This window comes from Aphis gossypii, chromosome X (assembly GCF_020184175.1).
Source record: "Aphis gossypii isolate Hap1 chromosome X, ASM2018417v2, whole genome shotgun sequence".
Lineage (NCBI taxonomy): Eukaryota > Metazoa > Arthropoda > Insecta > Hemiptera > Aphididae > Aphis > Aphis gossypii.
The window spans coordinates 50,193,635-50,206,955 of NC_065533.1; the positions used below are offsets into that span (position 1 = coordinate 50,193,635).

General features: G+C 24.6%; 2 protein-coding genes across 4 annotated transcripts; one reads left to right on the forward strand and one right to left on the reverse strand.

Annotated features, from left to right (window-relative positions):
- Positions 1-2,112: 2,112 nt before the first annotated feature.
- On the forward strand, positions 2,113-5,722 carry LOC114130312 (protein-serine O-palmitoleoyltransferase porcupine). 2 transcript variants are annotated; one of them, XM_027995259.2, is made up of 8 exons: positions 2,113-2,293; positions 2,498-2,586; positions 2,657-2,866; positions 2,929-3,157; positions 4,151-4,376; positions 4,445-4,563; positions 4,626-4,855; positions 4,922-5,722. In XM_027995259.2, exons 2-8 carry the CDS (start codon positions 2,511-2,513, stop codon positions 5,395-5,397), a joined length of 1,566 nt encoding a protein of 521 aa, XP_027851060.1. In that variant the 5' UTR covers positions 2,113-2,293; positions 2,498-2,510; the 3' UTR covers positions 5,398-5,722. The 2 variants fall into 2 exon arrangements, with proteins under 2 accessions (XP_027851060.1, XP_027851059.1); XM_027995258.2 differs by having other exon boundaries at positions 2,113-2,586.
- Positions 5,723-8,113: 2,391 nt separating this feature from the next.
- On the reverse strand, positions 8,114-13,256 carry LOC114130314 (uncharacterized). 2 transcript variants are annotated; one of them, XM_050206501.1, is made up of 5 exons: positions 13,014-13,256; positions 9,861-10,543; positions 8,877-9,007; positions 8,626-8,790; positions 8,114-8,568 (listed from the first exon to the last, which is right to left on the reverse strand). In XM_050206501.1, the coding sequence occupies exons 2-5, from the start codon at positions 10,501-10,503 to the stop codon at positions 8,464-8,466; spliced, it is 1,044 nt and encodes a 347-aa protein (XP_050062458.1). In that variant the 5' UTR covers positions 10,504-10,543; positions 13,014-13,256; the 3' UTR covers positions 8,114-8,463. The 2 variants fall into 2 exon arrangements, with proteins under 2 accessions (XP_050062458.1, XP_027851061.1); XM_027995260.2 differs by lacking the exon at positions 13,014-13,256 and having other exon boundaries at positions 9,861-10,858.
- Positions 13,257-13,321: the final 65 nt, after the last annotated feature.

Here is a 13,321-nt window from a genome sequence, read left to right on the forward strand (position 1 = left end):
CTCGCATCTTGAGCTTTTAAGTTAATCGCCTAACGGTTCTATAAATGTAACACCGTTACACTTACTCACCACAAAAATCTATTAAAATGTTCGTACTTCATCACTAATAATACTATATTTCTTCACTCAACGGTTTAATCGGTAATCTAGGTTTCATTATAATTCCTACACTTAGTTCTAATCTGAATTCTGCACATTGATAATAAGTAATGACTACAATGCCTATATAATGCCTTTGGATTTTATTAAGTGAGTAGTACATATTACTGTAGTGGCTACTATATATTGTAATTACATACATAATAATACAATATTTATAATGTAGAATATAATTATAGTTTTATAAATTATAAAATATCTCCGGATGGCGGATTGATTATAATACAAATGATAATTACAGCGACATCTACTGCTGTCGATTCGAACTTTAATCGAATATTCCTATATTTTGACTCACCGCTTGAAATCAAAAAAATCAAAATATTGTAAAAATTTAAAAAGTACATCACTATTAACAAAATTTTATTTTAAAAAAGTTAAGTGTTAAGCCAATTTTTTTTTGTTGTAATACAAAAAAATATTTTTTATTAGAACTTGAAACTTTTCGATGTTAAATGTACCTATAGGTACCTATATTATAATTTATCACAGCTAGGTACACTATTAAATTTTAAAATTATACAGTGCACCTACCTACTCTCAATTATCCGCTTAGCGGATTATCCGTAGTCTTCCACACATCATCTACATACCTACATATACACAATTGTAGAGAGCCTATATAATTTATATAGTTTAGGATTACTATAATTATCATATAAACACAAAAAAGAGAAAATGTGGTAAACATAGCTTAAAATCATTCTAAATATAGTGTATTCTAGATTATCCGCGGAATAGGGTAGCTTGGGATCCATGGATAAGCGAATTTTGCTACAATTTGGATTTTGGGCGTACAAAGATTAATTAATATGAAATCGTTATAGAAATCGGAATTGCAGCGAACTGCGAAGGCAAATGCTAACGCTGTCTACGTAAGTATATTTAAAACATTTAAAGTTTTATAATTCTTATGTACAAATATGTAGAGATAATATATACTGGAGAAGTTTGTTTGGCCTATCGTAATTTTAAAAAAATAATTAACCTTCAGATATAGGTACGAAAACGTCATTCACAACAAACACTGTTTATTGGTAAAGTTAAAAAATACATAAAATAACACAACTTACCTCAATAAGGTACCCATTTCATAAAAAAAAAAATATTTTGTTTTCAAAATTAAATTCTGGTTTTAAACTCTTGAATATGTTTTTTTTTTTTTTAGGATAATTATAAAGTCATTATAATAATGCTCACAAAAATTAAAAAATCATAAACCAAACAGAAATAATTTTTGGATCAGAGTTCAACAAATTAATATAATAATGAAAATGTACAAAACATTGAAAAAAGAATTGAGCAAAGTTATTTAGCGATTATGAGTGAAGAAGGATAAACACACTTAATAACAGTTAAAGAAGCCAATATTCAAAATAAAATAGATTCACAACTTCAGCTTTTCAGCTTTATTCGACAATAAAGAAATCCGGCAAAACAACAATAGTAAAGGCTTTTGCTGTAAGTGAAGAGTGAAGTTAATACGTTAATATTTGGACATAAATATGGCAAAAATGAGACTACCTGGCAACTGCAAAATATATTCATAATGTACCTATTCGTTCATTCGTATTCTTAAAAAGTACTTAAAATATTTTATTTAATTAATTAAGTAGGTACCTACCTACCTACATGGCTACATATTATTATTTTGCAATTACAATATTGACAATTACATTACACTTATTTTCAAAAAAAAAATTTTAAATTTAAAATTTTTTTTTTAAAATTTTTTAAATTTGTTATTTGCCATAAGACATAAATGTGCAAATTTAATACTTACACAGACTTGTAGTTTTATAAAGGTATCTATATGAATATTTGCTAATATTCAATTATGTATAACCACAGTCATATACATATATTATATATGTCCTGTACTCCTGTGGGTACAACAAATTTATTTTATTGTCTATTGATAACAATGATTTGCGCACAGTGATAATGCTATGATAAGGGAAGCTGCATTCGCAGCATCCAATTTTACAAGCTTCAATGAGATGCTCGTCCGAATGAGCGATGCGTTTTCATAAACTACAATATTATAGTCTTGTGATAATACTATAGCCACAATAGTACGTCACTACGTTAGATCAGGTTATGTTTATGGTTACATTGTGTTCTACAGCCGACGGTAGATATAAATGATAATAAATTATTACTGGCCTTTCGGAATTTAAATTTTTTTTACAATACATTTTAAACTTATAATTAAGCCAACCTTAGTCCATAACTATTAACTATGTTAGCCTTCTAGTTTTTAAAATAATTCTTAACGCTAGTTTATATACAGACTATATAAATGTTTGATTTTTATTATATGTTATGTTTATAAAAGTATTATAATCTATATGGATAGACAACAGTTTCCGTTGTCTTACGGTGGTGACAACGACATCGGAGACTACTTATATAACTTCCCAGCGGGTAATCATTATTATTACGAAAGAAACATATCTAATGAGAACAGTATTTAATTCAAAATTCACAAAACTAGATTACTATGAATTGTATGATGATCAATTAGAAGATGAGAATCAGTATTATCAATCAAATACAGAAACTCATGATGAACCCTCGTTTTGGAGCAATCTAACATTTCACCAGTTATGCACTCAATGTGTTGTGCCTGCTGTTGGAAGTACTGGCAATCTACTGGGAACTACACTTATTCTATGCGTGTTTTTCCGATTATTCATTGTTATATGTAAGTAAAACACATTATGTTAAAACTATTTTTTAACAAGTTCTAAAACAACTCTGCTTTAGGCAATAAAATCAAAATAGTTCCTGAAGCAATCTTGCACACAGTGTGCGCCATATGCGGTATTCTACCATTAATCATATTTCATGAAGATGGAGATGTGTACCAATTATTACTACAAATTATACTGTACCCTATGTTCTGTTACATAGTGTCTATAATATGTATATTGACTTTAAAACACCATTCCTCTATTGTGTTCTCTATTATAATCCTATTTACATTATTCTATCGGTGAGTTAATATTTACTTAAATATATATTAATATTAGTAGTATAATATTAGTAATATTACCTATCAATGGCGGTGTGAACAGAGTTAATTTGATGGAGCTAATTGATGGGTGTTAAAAGTTAACGTTTGTAGTTGAGTAGAAGTTAGAAACTTATTTTTACATTATCGATTAAATATAAAATACATTTTAATAATTTTGATGTTATAGAACATAGGTGATTTTTTACTGCGTCATAGAAATAATAAGTTCATACCGCCACTGTTACCTTTATATTATTATATACTTCATTTGTAATTAAAATTAAACAAAATATTTTTAATAATGATATTATGTATTAGATGTAAAGTATATTTATTATAATATGGTATGTATACTTAATTTGAAATATAATAACTTATAATTATAATTAAAAATTATTTTTTATACTTTAGTCATAAAAAGATCTAAGTACTTGTACATTTTTAATAAGGAATTGAAAATAATGATACACCATTTCAAAATAATATATTATATTAAATATTTGTAAACAATACTAAAAACCTATGTTTTAATCTCAAGAGAATGTCAGATTACTATACTTTATTTTATCTTTCTGACCAATGTATAACATACCAAATTTAGATTCATTTGAATCAATCTTGTGTTGTTAACTTTAACATTACAGTGCATTTACCTATTATCATACAAAAAAGTTACATTATCTGTACTATTTACAATATTTCAATATTAACTTTAAATTGAATATTTTGTATACATAACTTGTATGCAAATTTAAATATAATAAAATCTAGCATTCAAAGACTTATCATTTTCTTTACTTTTATTTTAATAATATGTGAATTCATCATAATATTAAAACTAACAACACAATATTGATTCTGCTGAATATTATTTTATGTTAGCTACATTGCTAGTCAGTCAAAGATAGAAAACTAATAGTATAATAATGTATTTATAAAAAACAAAATTAATGAAAATCTAAATATTTACAGTGAATGTTTTACAAATGATTCAAAATGGCAAAAAACCAAAAGTGCTCATATGCTAATGTCAATGAAAGCAATGGCAATATTATTTGATATTCAATCGAATAAATTGCGAAAGTTTCCTTCAGTTCCTCAGTATACAGGTTATATGATGTGCGCAGGTACTGTTTATCTGGGTCCATTTTTAACATTTCAAGAATACTCAAACGCGTTTTTGTTCTCTGTTAATTGGGTAATACATTAATTAATATTTTATTTTTAAATATTTAATTGTATTTTATACCTTTTATTTCATTTAAGAACAAGACCAAAGTCTGTCATTTAATATGGAAAATAATAATTTCGTTGCTTTGCTTCGTTTTATCAATTTGTGTTGTAGATTGGCTGTTTAGCCAACATTTATCAACCAATAATAAAAGGTTTGTATTATTTTATTCAATTTATATTTTAATTTTTAATTTATTATAATTCTATGTTACAGTAATTCAATTATTAACATTTTTCTAACTATGTACAAACAAGCTTTGGAGTTCCGTACTGGTCATTATTTTGTTGCCTATGCATCTACAGTATTTGCAACTGTTTGTGGATACCACAGTGAATACAACAGTGAAATATTAGTAACTCGACCATTAATTATGGAATGGCCACGATCTCTTCTACATGTTGTTGTGCATTGGAATGCGCCAATGCACTATTGGTTAAAAAAGTGTAAGTTACTAATAAAAATTGTGTTATAATTATATAAATTAATGTAAACTTTGTATATTTATTTAGATGTATTCGAAGAAGTACTAAAATATGGCAATAAAAATAAAAAACATAGAAATAGATTTATTGCTGTAGGAACCACATATCTAGTGAGCTCTCTATTACATGGATTAGAACGACGTTTATCAGCTGTACTACTTTCTCTTGCTGCTTATACATATGTAGAACACCAAATTCGTACCAAACTGGCATCAAGATTTCCAAACACATTTTCTTATTATGCTAAAAACAAAGATTCCCGCCATAATTCAAAAACTTACTTAGGTAGCCCAAATCAAAATAATTGGTTATTTTGGAGTATTAACCTTATGTTTACTATTTTAAACATTATACATTTAGCTTATCTTGGTTCAATAGTAGATATGTCCGTAGACAACTCTCATAATACTACCTACCAAGAATCTTTTGCTCCTTGGAGTCGAGTATCGTATTTTAGTCATTTTATAACGTTAGTTATGTTTTTTATCAGTTTTATACTTTAAGTGTATATATTATACATATATAAGTCTTTTGTAAGCATAAAAAATATATATATTTTTTTTTATTTTTTTATGTAATATAATATACTGGTTATTTGAATTAAAAATATGTTAAAGCTAAACAGACCAACTTAGAAAACAAATAAACAATTAAAAAAAAAGTAAGAAAATGACATTAAAATAATAAATATTTAGTAGTACTTATTCAATACTTATGATAGTAAGAATAATTAATCGAACGAGAAATGATGGGTATTGTTGGCCAGATTTGTCATCCTATACAAAGAATTATTATTAAAATAAAACAAACAACATTAACATTAAATAATTCAGTTGTATATAGCATATTATAATATATATTTTTATAGATTTAATTGCCTTTAAAATGATAACTTATTGAACTTGTACTTAATAAAAAGAATATTTTATACATTTTTTTAACTAATGTGAACTCTGTACTTAAGAAAAATGCAATCATTCATTGCAACACAATAAAGTTATTATAAAAGACAAATGAAAAGTATAAAAAAACTTATTGTTTTGATTTACTTTCTTGTATACTTAACATATTGATACAAAATATTAGTACTTAAAATACAAAACTCAACTATAATTTATGATGCCAGTGAAGCAATTCACTTTTTCTATTATAAAGACACAAAAATAAAACACTATTATGAAATTTATTTATTTATCATCCTACTCACATCTTTTTAATATATTGTAAAATAATTATTTAGTTACCAAGGTTACCAAAATATTTGATCCATCTCCACTTAGAATTATTTTTCGTTTAATTCAAATTTAACACGTCATCCATTACAGACTTGATTAACTTAAAAGCTTTTTTCATATTATTTTAAAAAATGCATACTCTTAACCAATTGTAGTACAAACAAGATCCCATTTTTACAAAAAAAGCTTTCCTGAAAGTTAATGATTGAATAATTTTTTAATCTAGAAAGTGTCTTCAAACACCAAAATAAAAACACATTATTGTTAAAATAATCATCTAGGAATCTAATATAATAACCATAATATATATATATATGTATATATAAAATTTAATTATTATTCAAAAATTTTGTTTTTAAATGGACTAAATAATTATTAGATAGGCTAAAAAATTTGAATTATACAAATTCTATTAAAATATATATAATAGCATATTTAGAGGTTTTTTTATTAATTCAAACGTCCTGTTGTTAATTACAGATAACTCAAATATTAAGTAATTGTAAATTACTTTTAAAAGGCTTAATGATAAACAAAAAATAAAATTTATTTATAATTGAATGTTTAATGGTGTGTATCAATCAGATTGTGAACTGTGATGTTTAAAAAAAACATATTAATTTAAAAAAATTTTCTATTATTTTATAAAAATAATAAATTTTAAAATGAAAGGCAATGAATGCGTGCTTATAATATGGTAATTCTAGTGAATAAACTTCCAGTCCCTTATAATTACCCTGTATACTCATTAATTGATATTTTCTTAAATTATTATTTTTAAATTTAATTTAAACAATATTAATAATTAAGGTCAGTACATTTAAATTTAAAATAATACAAAAATCATACTGCTCAGTGCTCACTAAGGTATGACAGTTGAAGTGATTTTAATAGCATGTCAAAATTTGTTGATTTATGAATAATTATATACATAAGCTATTCATACAAAAATATTATATTATACTTGGTAGTGTGACCAGTATTTTATTGTAGTTTTAATATTATTATTATTATTATTATTATTATTATATTCAGTCAATTATATGAAAAAATTAAGTCAGTAGTTTCATATTTTTATTTTTGAAATGCTCAATGAATTTATAACATAAGCTTTATTTAAAATAAAAATAAAAATGTTGAGATTCAAATAAACATATATGACAAAAATATAAAATGATATATAAATTAGCACAAACTTTACAGTAATAATATTTACAGTATAGTCTAAAATTATAACAAAATGATATGTATGTAATGACATCATAATAAGTAAAAATAATTAAGTATCGTTTTATAATACAAGTTTCAATACCTTACATTTAAAATATAATTTGTTTTAAAATCAGGTATTTCTGAAAATAAACTTATTAACTAGAAAAAAATATTTAAATAAATAGCTGCATCATTTCACTAGAATTAGAGACTAGAAGTTACTTATATGCATCTTTAACGCATCAATACAATTCTATACTTAATATAAACACTTAGCTTAAAAAAAACCATATTATGAACAATTGTTTAAATTACCCTGTTTTAAAAAAAATTTATATATTACAATGATATGGTAAAAAGATAAGCAGATAATACTAAATTGGGAATAATATTCCATAACACAGTATGATAAAAAAAATTATATTTTCCGCAAAATTTTAAATATAAACTTGGTAAAAATAGTTATTGATAAGTAGGGCAGTGAAGTTGTTGCATTTGCATATTTTTTGTAGATGCTTATATTTATTGCTAAGTGAGCTTAAAATATGTTTCAGTTAACTATGAGTTTAAACAAAAAACATTTTTATTGCAATAAATGCAATTTTGGCCATTATTTTTCTTTAAGTGCAATTTTAACTATTTTTCGTCATTTTTTTATAATTACGTACCTATAGTGAGTTAAATTTTTACATGTAGGTATGTTTTTCGGGTAAAACCGTTCACACAACGGTGAAAAAATCTTTTGTCATGCAATGCAATAATGTAAGCAATATTTGTTCTTAATTTTTTTATGTATTGTAATATTTTATTTTATTAATTAAATTATACCTAAATAGTAAATACCTACATAATAAATAATGATTAATGATTATACTGTATATTTGTTCTTAATTTAATTTTATACGCGATTTTTTTAATGCAATTTTCAAAAATTATAACTGCAATTTTCAATATATTTTAATGTAATAATGCGATCAATTTATTATGTTTTTTAAAACAATAATTTCACTGCCCTATTGATAAGTATTAAATAAAAATACTTGTTAGTGAAAATGCTTAAGTTTACCATACCACTGAAACCACAACCAATGTACCTAAATTAAAATAGTTATAAATTAACAATTACAATATAATTTGACGTTTTTTTGACCAATAGTAAAAAAAATCTGTCTGTGATGTATTACTAGGGTCTAGATTCAATTCATAAAGTGCTTCTCTTCTCCAAATCTATAATAATAACCAATAATTAATAAATATAGTGAAATAATGATGAATAAAACTCACATTTACGTTTTCAGGAGATGGTTCTGGTAAGATCTTATTAGAATTTGACATTAGATCTTGTTTGGTTACTAATCTTATTTTGTACAAGACATACTTGTAAAACATTGCATAATAATTTGAAGATAAATCTAGTTGAAATGTAATGGCAAATCTACTCATACATTTCTAAAAAAAAAAACATAATATTATTTAAGTATACAATATTATTTCTATGTAGTAAATTAAATATATTTTTAGTTTATCTTACGTACATTAAGTATTTCAGGTCTTAAGCTTTTTACGTTAAAAGCATTAAACATATTTATTGAATGAAACAAAGTACAACCATATGAATCCATATTGCTAATTGGTATAGCATTATTCAGTTTTCTTAAATAATAATCTATTGAAAGTAAACAAATAAAAATAATGTAATTATCTTCAATTTCATAAAAGTCTAGGTAAATGAATATGTTTAAAGTATATTTAGTAGTTGTTTATTAAATAAATGTTACTTATATATTATTTTATTATTAATTAATCATATAGAAGTTCACAAAAAACATCATATGAAACAAAATACATTTTTTTAGATATAACTTAGTAAAAATAAAATTAACAACATATTTAACACAGCCTTTAATTAACATTTATTTAGTGCCATACTTAGTATCAAGTTACACCTTACAACATGTGTAGGCAAGTATAGTATAATTAATATTAAAGTATTAAATCCTGATGGTATCTATTTATATTTATTACCAATCAAATTTTTAAATAAGCCATTTTTGATAAGATGAATGTGTAAATCAAAAAGAAAATAAAGGAACTATTTTACTTTTACAGTATTCTGTGTAGTTCAAAATCAGATTTCTGTTATTTCTCACCAAATTAAATATTATTGTTTAAGTTAACCATTTTCACTATTCATTAATAACCACACAGTGCATTAATTGAATATTTTTAACTATTTAATATAGTATGTTAACACGTTAATTACAGATTGACACAGAATATGTAGACAGTTTAATAGTACCTAAATATATTTTTTTTTTTATACATATACATTTCAATAATACAACTATTGTCAGCACAATTAATAATACAAAAGATTTTATTATTCAATTGAACAATGGGATAAAATCAGAGGTTGGTCATCTTTGAAGATAACTTAATCAAACTACCCAACGTTCTACTTTCCTAGAGCTGGCACTAAATTAAGTTAATATAACAATACAAATTAATTTAAAACTCACCTAACATTTGACTTTCATTTTTGGATACTTCCGAGTTACAACCATCCACATTACTAATTAAATGCACTAGGGCTGTTAATGTATTTGTATTAAACAGTACACCTGCATTGATATTTAATATACCATTGATGTATTGCCCAGCATAATAATTATGTTTGTGTTTATTGACATTCAATAATGATATTAAATGTATTAAATTTTCATAAATTAACCAAACATTATCCTTGGCCAAAAATATCCAATCATATTTAATGTTACTTGAACTATATTGGTCATGTAAGTACATTATAGTTTGACAGTAATATTTCCATGGTTGTGATGAATAAGTATCAGTTATAACTTGTCCAATATACTTGTGCTTTTGTTTACTCACATATATTTTGTCGTTGCCACATTTATCGAGCCAAACATTATGTTGCATGAGTAATGAGTCTATATCATTAATAAATATGAGACACAAAAGCGATGTATTATGATTTATAGTTGATTTTGTTAAATCCACTAGATGATAATTCATCTTTATTTGACTGTTAAAATCTTTAACTGGAACTGGTGTTAACTTTGTGTTGTCTTCATAATTCAATAACAAATAGTAAGTGTAAACTGACATAATGCCAATAATGAAGCCCATTAATAAAGGCATTGGCAATGTACATATTTTGGACTTATTACCATTTGTGCTTCTATACAAAAATACCATAGCTGCTGTTAAGATTTATAAATATATTATGATATACATTAATTTTAAAGCTACGTTAATTTGAATGTTTTTTATATATTTTTAGTAAATGATAATTTATTAAATCCATTTCAAATTACTAAATAGAAATTACACGTAAACAAGAAGTTGAATTTTTTTTTAATGTAACTACTTTATAACTATCATTTTTTCTACCTAACAGCTAATAGTAAAGTAAGTTATATATGTACAACTATAACTGAGTAATAGACAATAATGAGCAATATTAAGTATAAAATTTAATACTAAAACTTGGTACAGTAAACAGTTCATATGATAACTCACGTACATTTGCCACTTATCGCTTCTGATAAGGCAGGTAACCACAATACTGAATAATTTATTGCCTATAAATATTCTAAAAGGGGTTTTAATAGACGAATTTATTGCTCAAATATTATTCAAGAATTCAAGATTGATAATTATTAATAATAATTATCCTATTAAAAATTAAATATTATTTTCATCAGTAATATTAAAATTAATTATTAAATTAATTAATAAGTATCTACATACATATTATTATGTACCAATCCAATTTCAAAAGTAGTATTAAGTCAACAATAGCGGTTATTGTTTAAAGGAAAAAATACAGACAATTTTTAATCTTGTCACCACTCACCGACCGTGTTCTCTGTGTTAGTGTATCTTTTATAGTCCTAAATTATTGTTAGTTTAAGTATAGTTTAATTTGTGTTCTTTATCTAAATATTCTATACGTGAGAGTCAGCACGAATTATTTAAGGCACGTTCGAAAATATTTTTCTGTTTACGCAACAATGAGTAATGCCATTGATTATAAATTAGTATTTATAATCAATGGTATAATTTCAATAAATTGGTGAAAAATAATAAAACATAAATAAAAGACCAACGAATTTAATAATTTTTCAAAATTAAAAATAGAATAGGTTCTTTGTCGAAGGGTGGGTAGACCTATCGGGAAATCAGGATTTTCTAGGTGGGGAGCCTCTGTCCATACCAAATTATGGGGCTCCCAGTTAAAACACGGTATTTTATGTTTTAAATGTTATTACTTATTATTTATTAATAGGGCTGGAATTTTAAACCATAATAAGCAACTAAAAAAACACATGATTATATTAAAAAAGCAAAAAAGAAGTACCTATATTAATTATTTTTAAAAAAAAAGCATGGCCAAAAATTAATACGAACTAGTTCTAAAAATGAATAAAATTATTTTAAAAAATTAATTTAAATTTAAAAAAGAATTAACTACTGTGTATTTCCCTCGATTTGCAGTAGTGCAACTGATTATTGTCCAACAGAATGCTTAAAATTTAACACAGAAAACGAACTCTCTACATCCACTGAAGTGATCGGTGCATACTTCATATAAAAGGTTTCAAATTACAACACTAACGGCCCCATATGCACAGTCAATTTATGTGACCCATGGTACTTAATTATGTATTTTTTTAGTCAATATCGATGTTTAAGCCTTTAAGGCATACTGACAATATGTATAGGTATCGCAGGCTATATGTAGATAAACAATCTATATTATGTTTAATACATTTAATAAACAAGCCGATAACGAAAACAATAATAATTCAAATATCCAATATAAATATTTAGTCCGCATTTTGTGATTTTACGTTTCTTATTAATTCAATTTTTTATTATTACTCTAGTAGCATATTAAACATAATATAAAAATTCTATAACTGAAATAACTAAAAAAGCATTTACATAAAAATAGCCGAAAAATGCAAAAAAAATCGGTTTATTTGGAATCAGAATGACGTGAAACGAATTTATGAATAAAAATTAGATTTCTATGTCATACCTACATAAAAAAATAAGCATACTCGTATTATGCTTTAAAATCCAAGCCCTACTTATTATTATTAATAACAATAATATAATTATAATATCGAACAATACACAATTTGGAAACAGTTTATTTTATTGGTATTTGATATATAATTAATAATGAAATAAATACTTATGTGTTTACGGCTTTACGTTAATAATACATGTAATATGAAGTACACATGAAGACTACAAAAAGGAGACCAAACTTCGAATTCTAATCTTCATGGTAGACGGTAGTACGTTTTCTATAGTATGTAAAGTATATTATGGATAATGAATATAATATATATTATCTACATTATTATAATAATATCGTAAATTCAGTGGCCTAAATTGACTTAAATTTCTGGTGGTGCAGAGAAATACTTTAATTTGTAACCCACCAATAATGTTATATTTTTATGTTAAATTAATAAATAAGTATTGAATTATTTTACTATTATACCTGTGCCTAACATTAAAAAATAAAAATGTAATGATTAAAAAGACACTCTAATATCGGGGATGATTTTTTGTCTTTTAAAGTTTTAAATCAGTTACTTATTAATTATTACATTATAATTTAGTCATATTACCTCTCCGATCCTCATAGTGACGTGCTTGTTGAAACCGTGATTAGCGTCTTATTTGTGAAATAAGGTGACCGATTTATACCTATTTGTAGAGTAAAAAGACTTTTTTCTTTGAATCACTACTTATTAATTCTATTTAACTTTTTGACACACATTAATACATATATTTTAAATTATTATTACAACTATATGTCTTACTGCCCAGACGATCTGCGTAGTCTTTTACACTCGCCTTTGGCCGTCTGTACACAAAGATAATAATAACGCGAATGCTGCATGACAGAAAATTGGGCTCCTTTATCTAATTTTAT

What these genes read in the sequence shown, in the direction of transcription:
- LOC114130312 (XM_027995258.2), top strand. Translation starts at nt 2,511, where the DNA reads ATGGATAGACAACAGTTTCCGTTGTCTTACGGTGGTGACAACGACATC. An exon ending in TTATCAACCAATAATAAAAG is followed by an intron (nt 4,564 to 4,625) that starts GTTTGTATTATT and finishes TCTATGTTACAG; the next exon opens with TAATTCAATTATTAACATTT. An exon ending in GCACTATTGGTTAAAAAAGT is followed by an intron (nt 4,856 to 4,921) that starts GTAAGTTACTAA and finishes ATATTTATTTAG; the next exon opens with ATGTATTCGAAGAAGTACTA.
- LOC114130314 (XM_027995260.2), bottom strand. Translation starts at nt 10,560, where the DNA reads ATGGTATTTTTGTATAGAAGCACAAATGGTAATAAGTCCAAAATATGT. An exon ending in AAATGAAAGTCAAATGTTAG is followed by an intron (nt 9,008 to 9,860) that starts GTGAGTTTTAAA and finishes TACTTTCAATAG; the next exon opens with ATTATTATTTAAGAAAACTG. An exon ending in TAAGACCTGAAATACTTAAT is followed by an intron (nt 8,791 to 8,876) that starts GTACGTAAGATA and finishes TTTTTTTTTTAG; the next exon opens with AAATGTATGAGTAGATTTGC.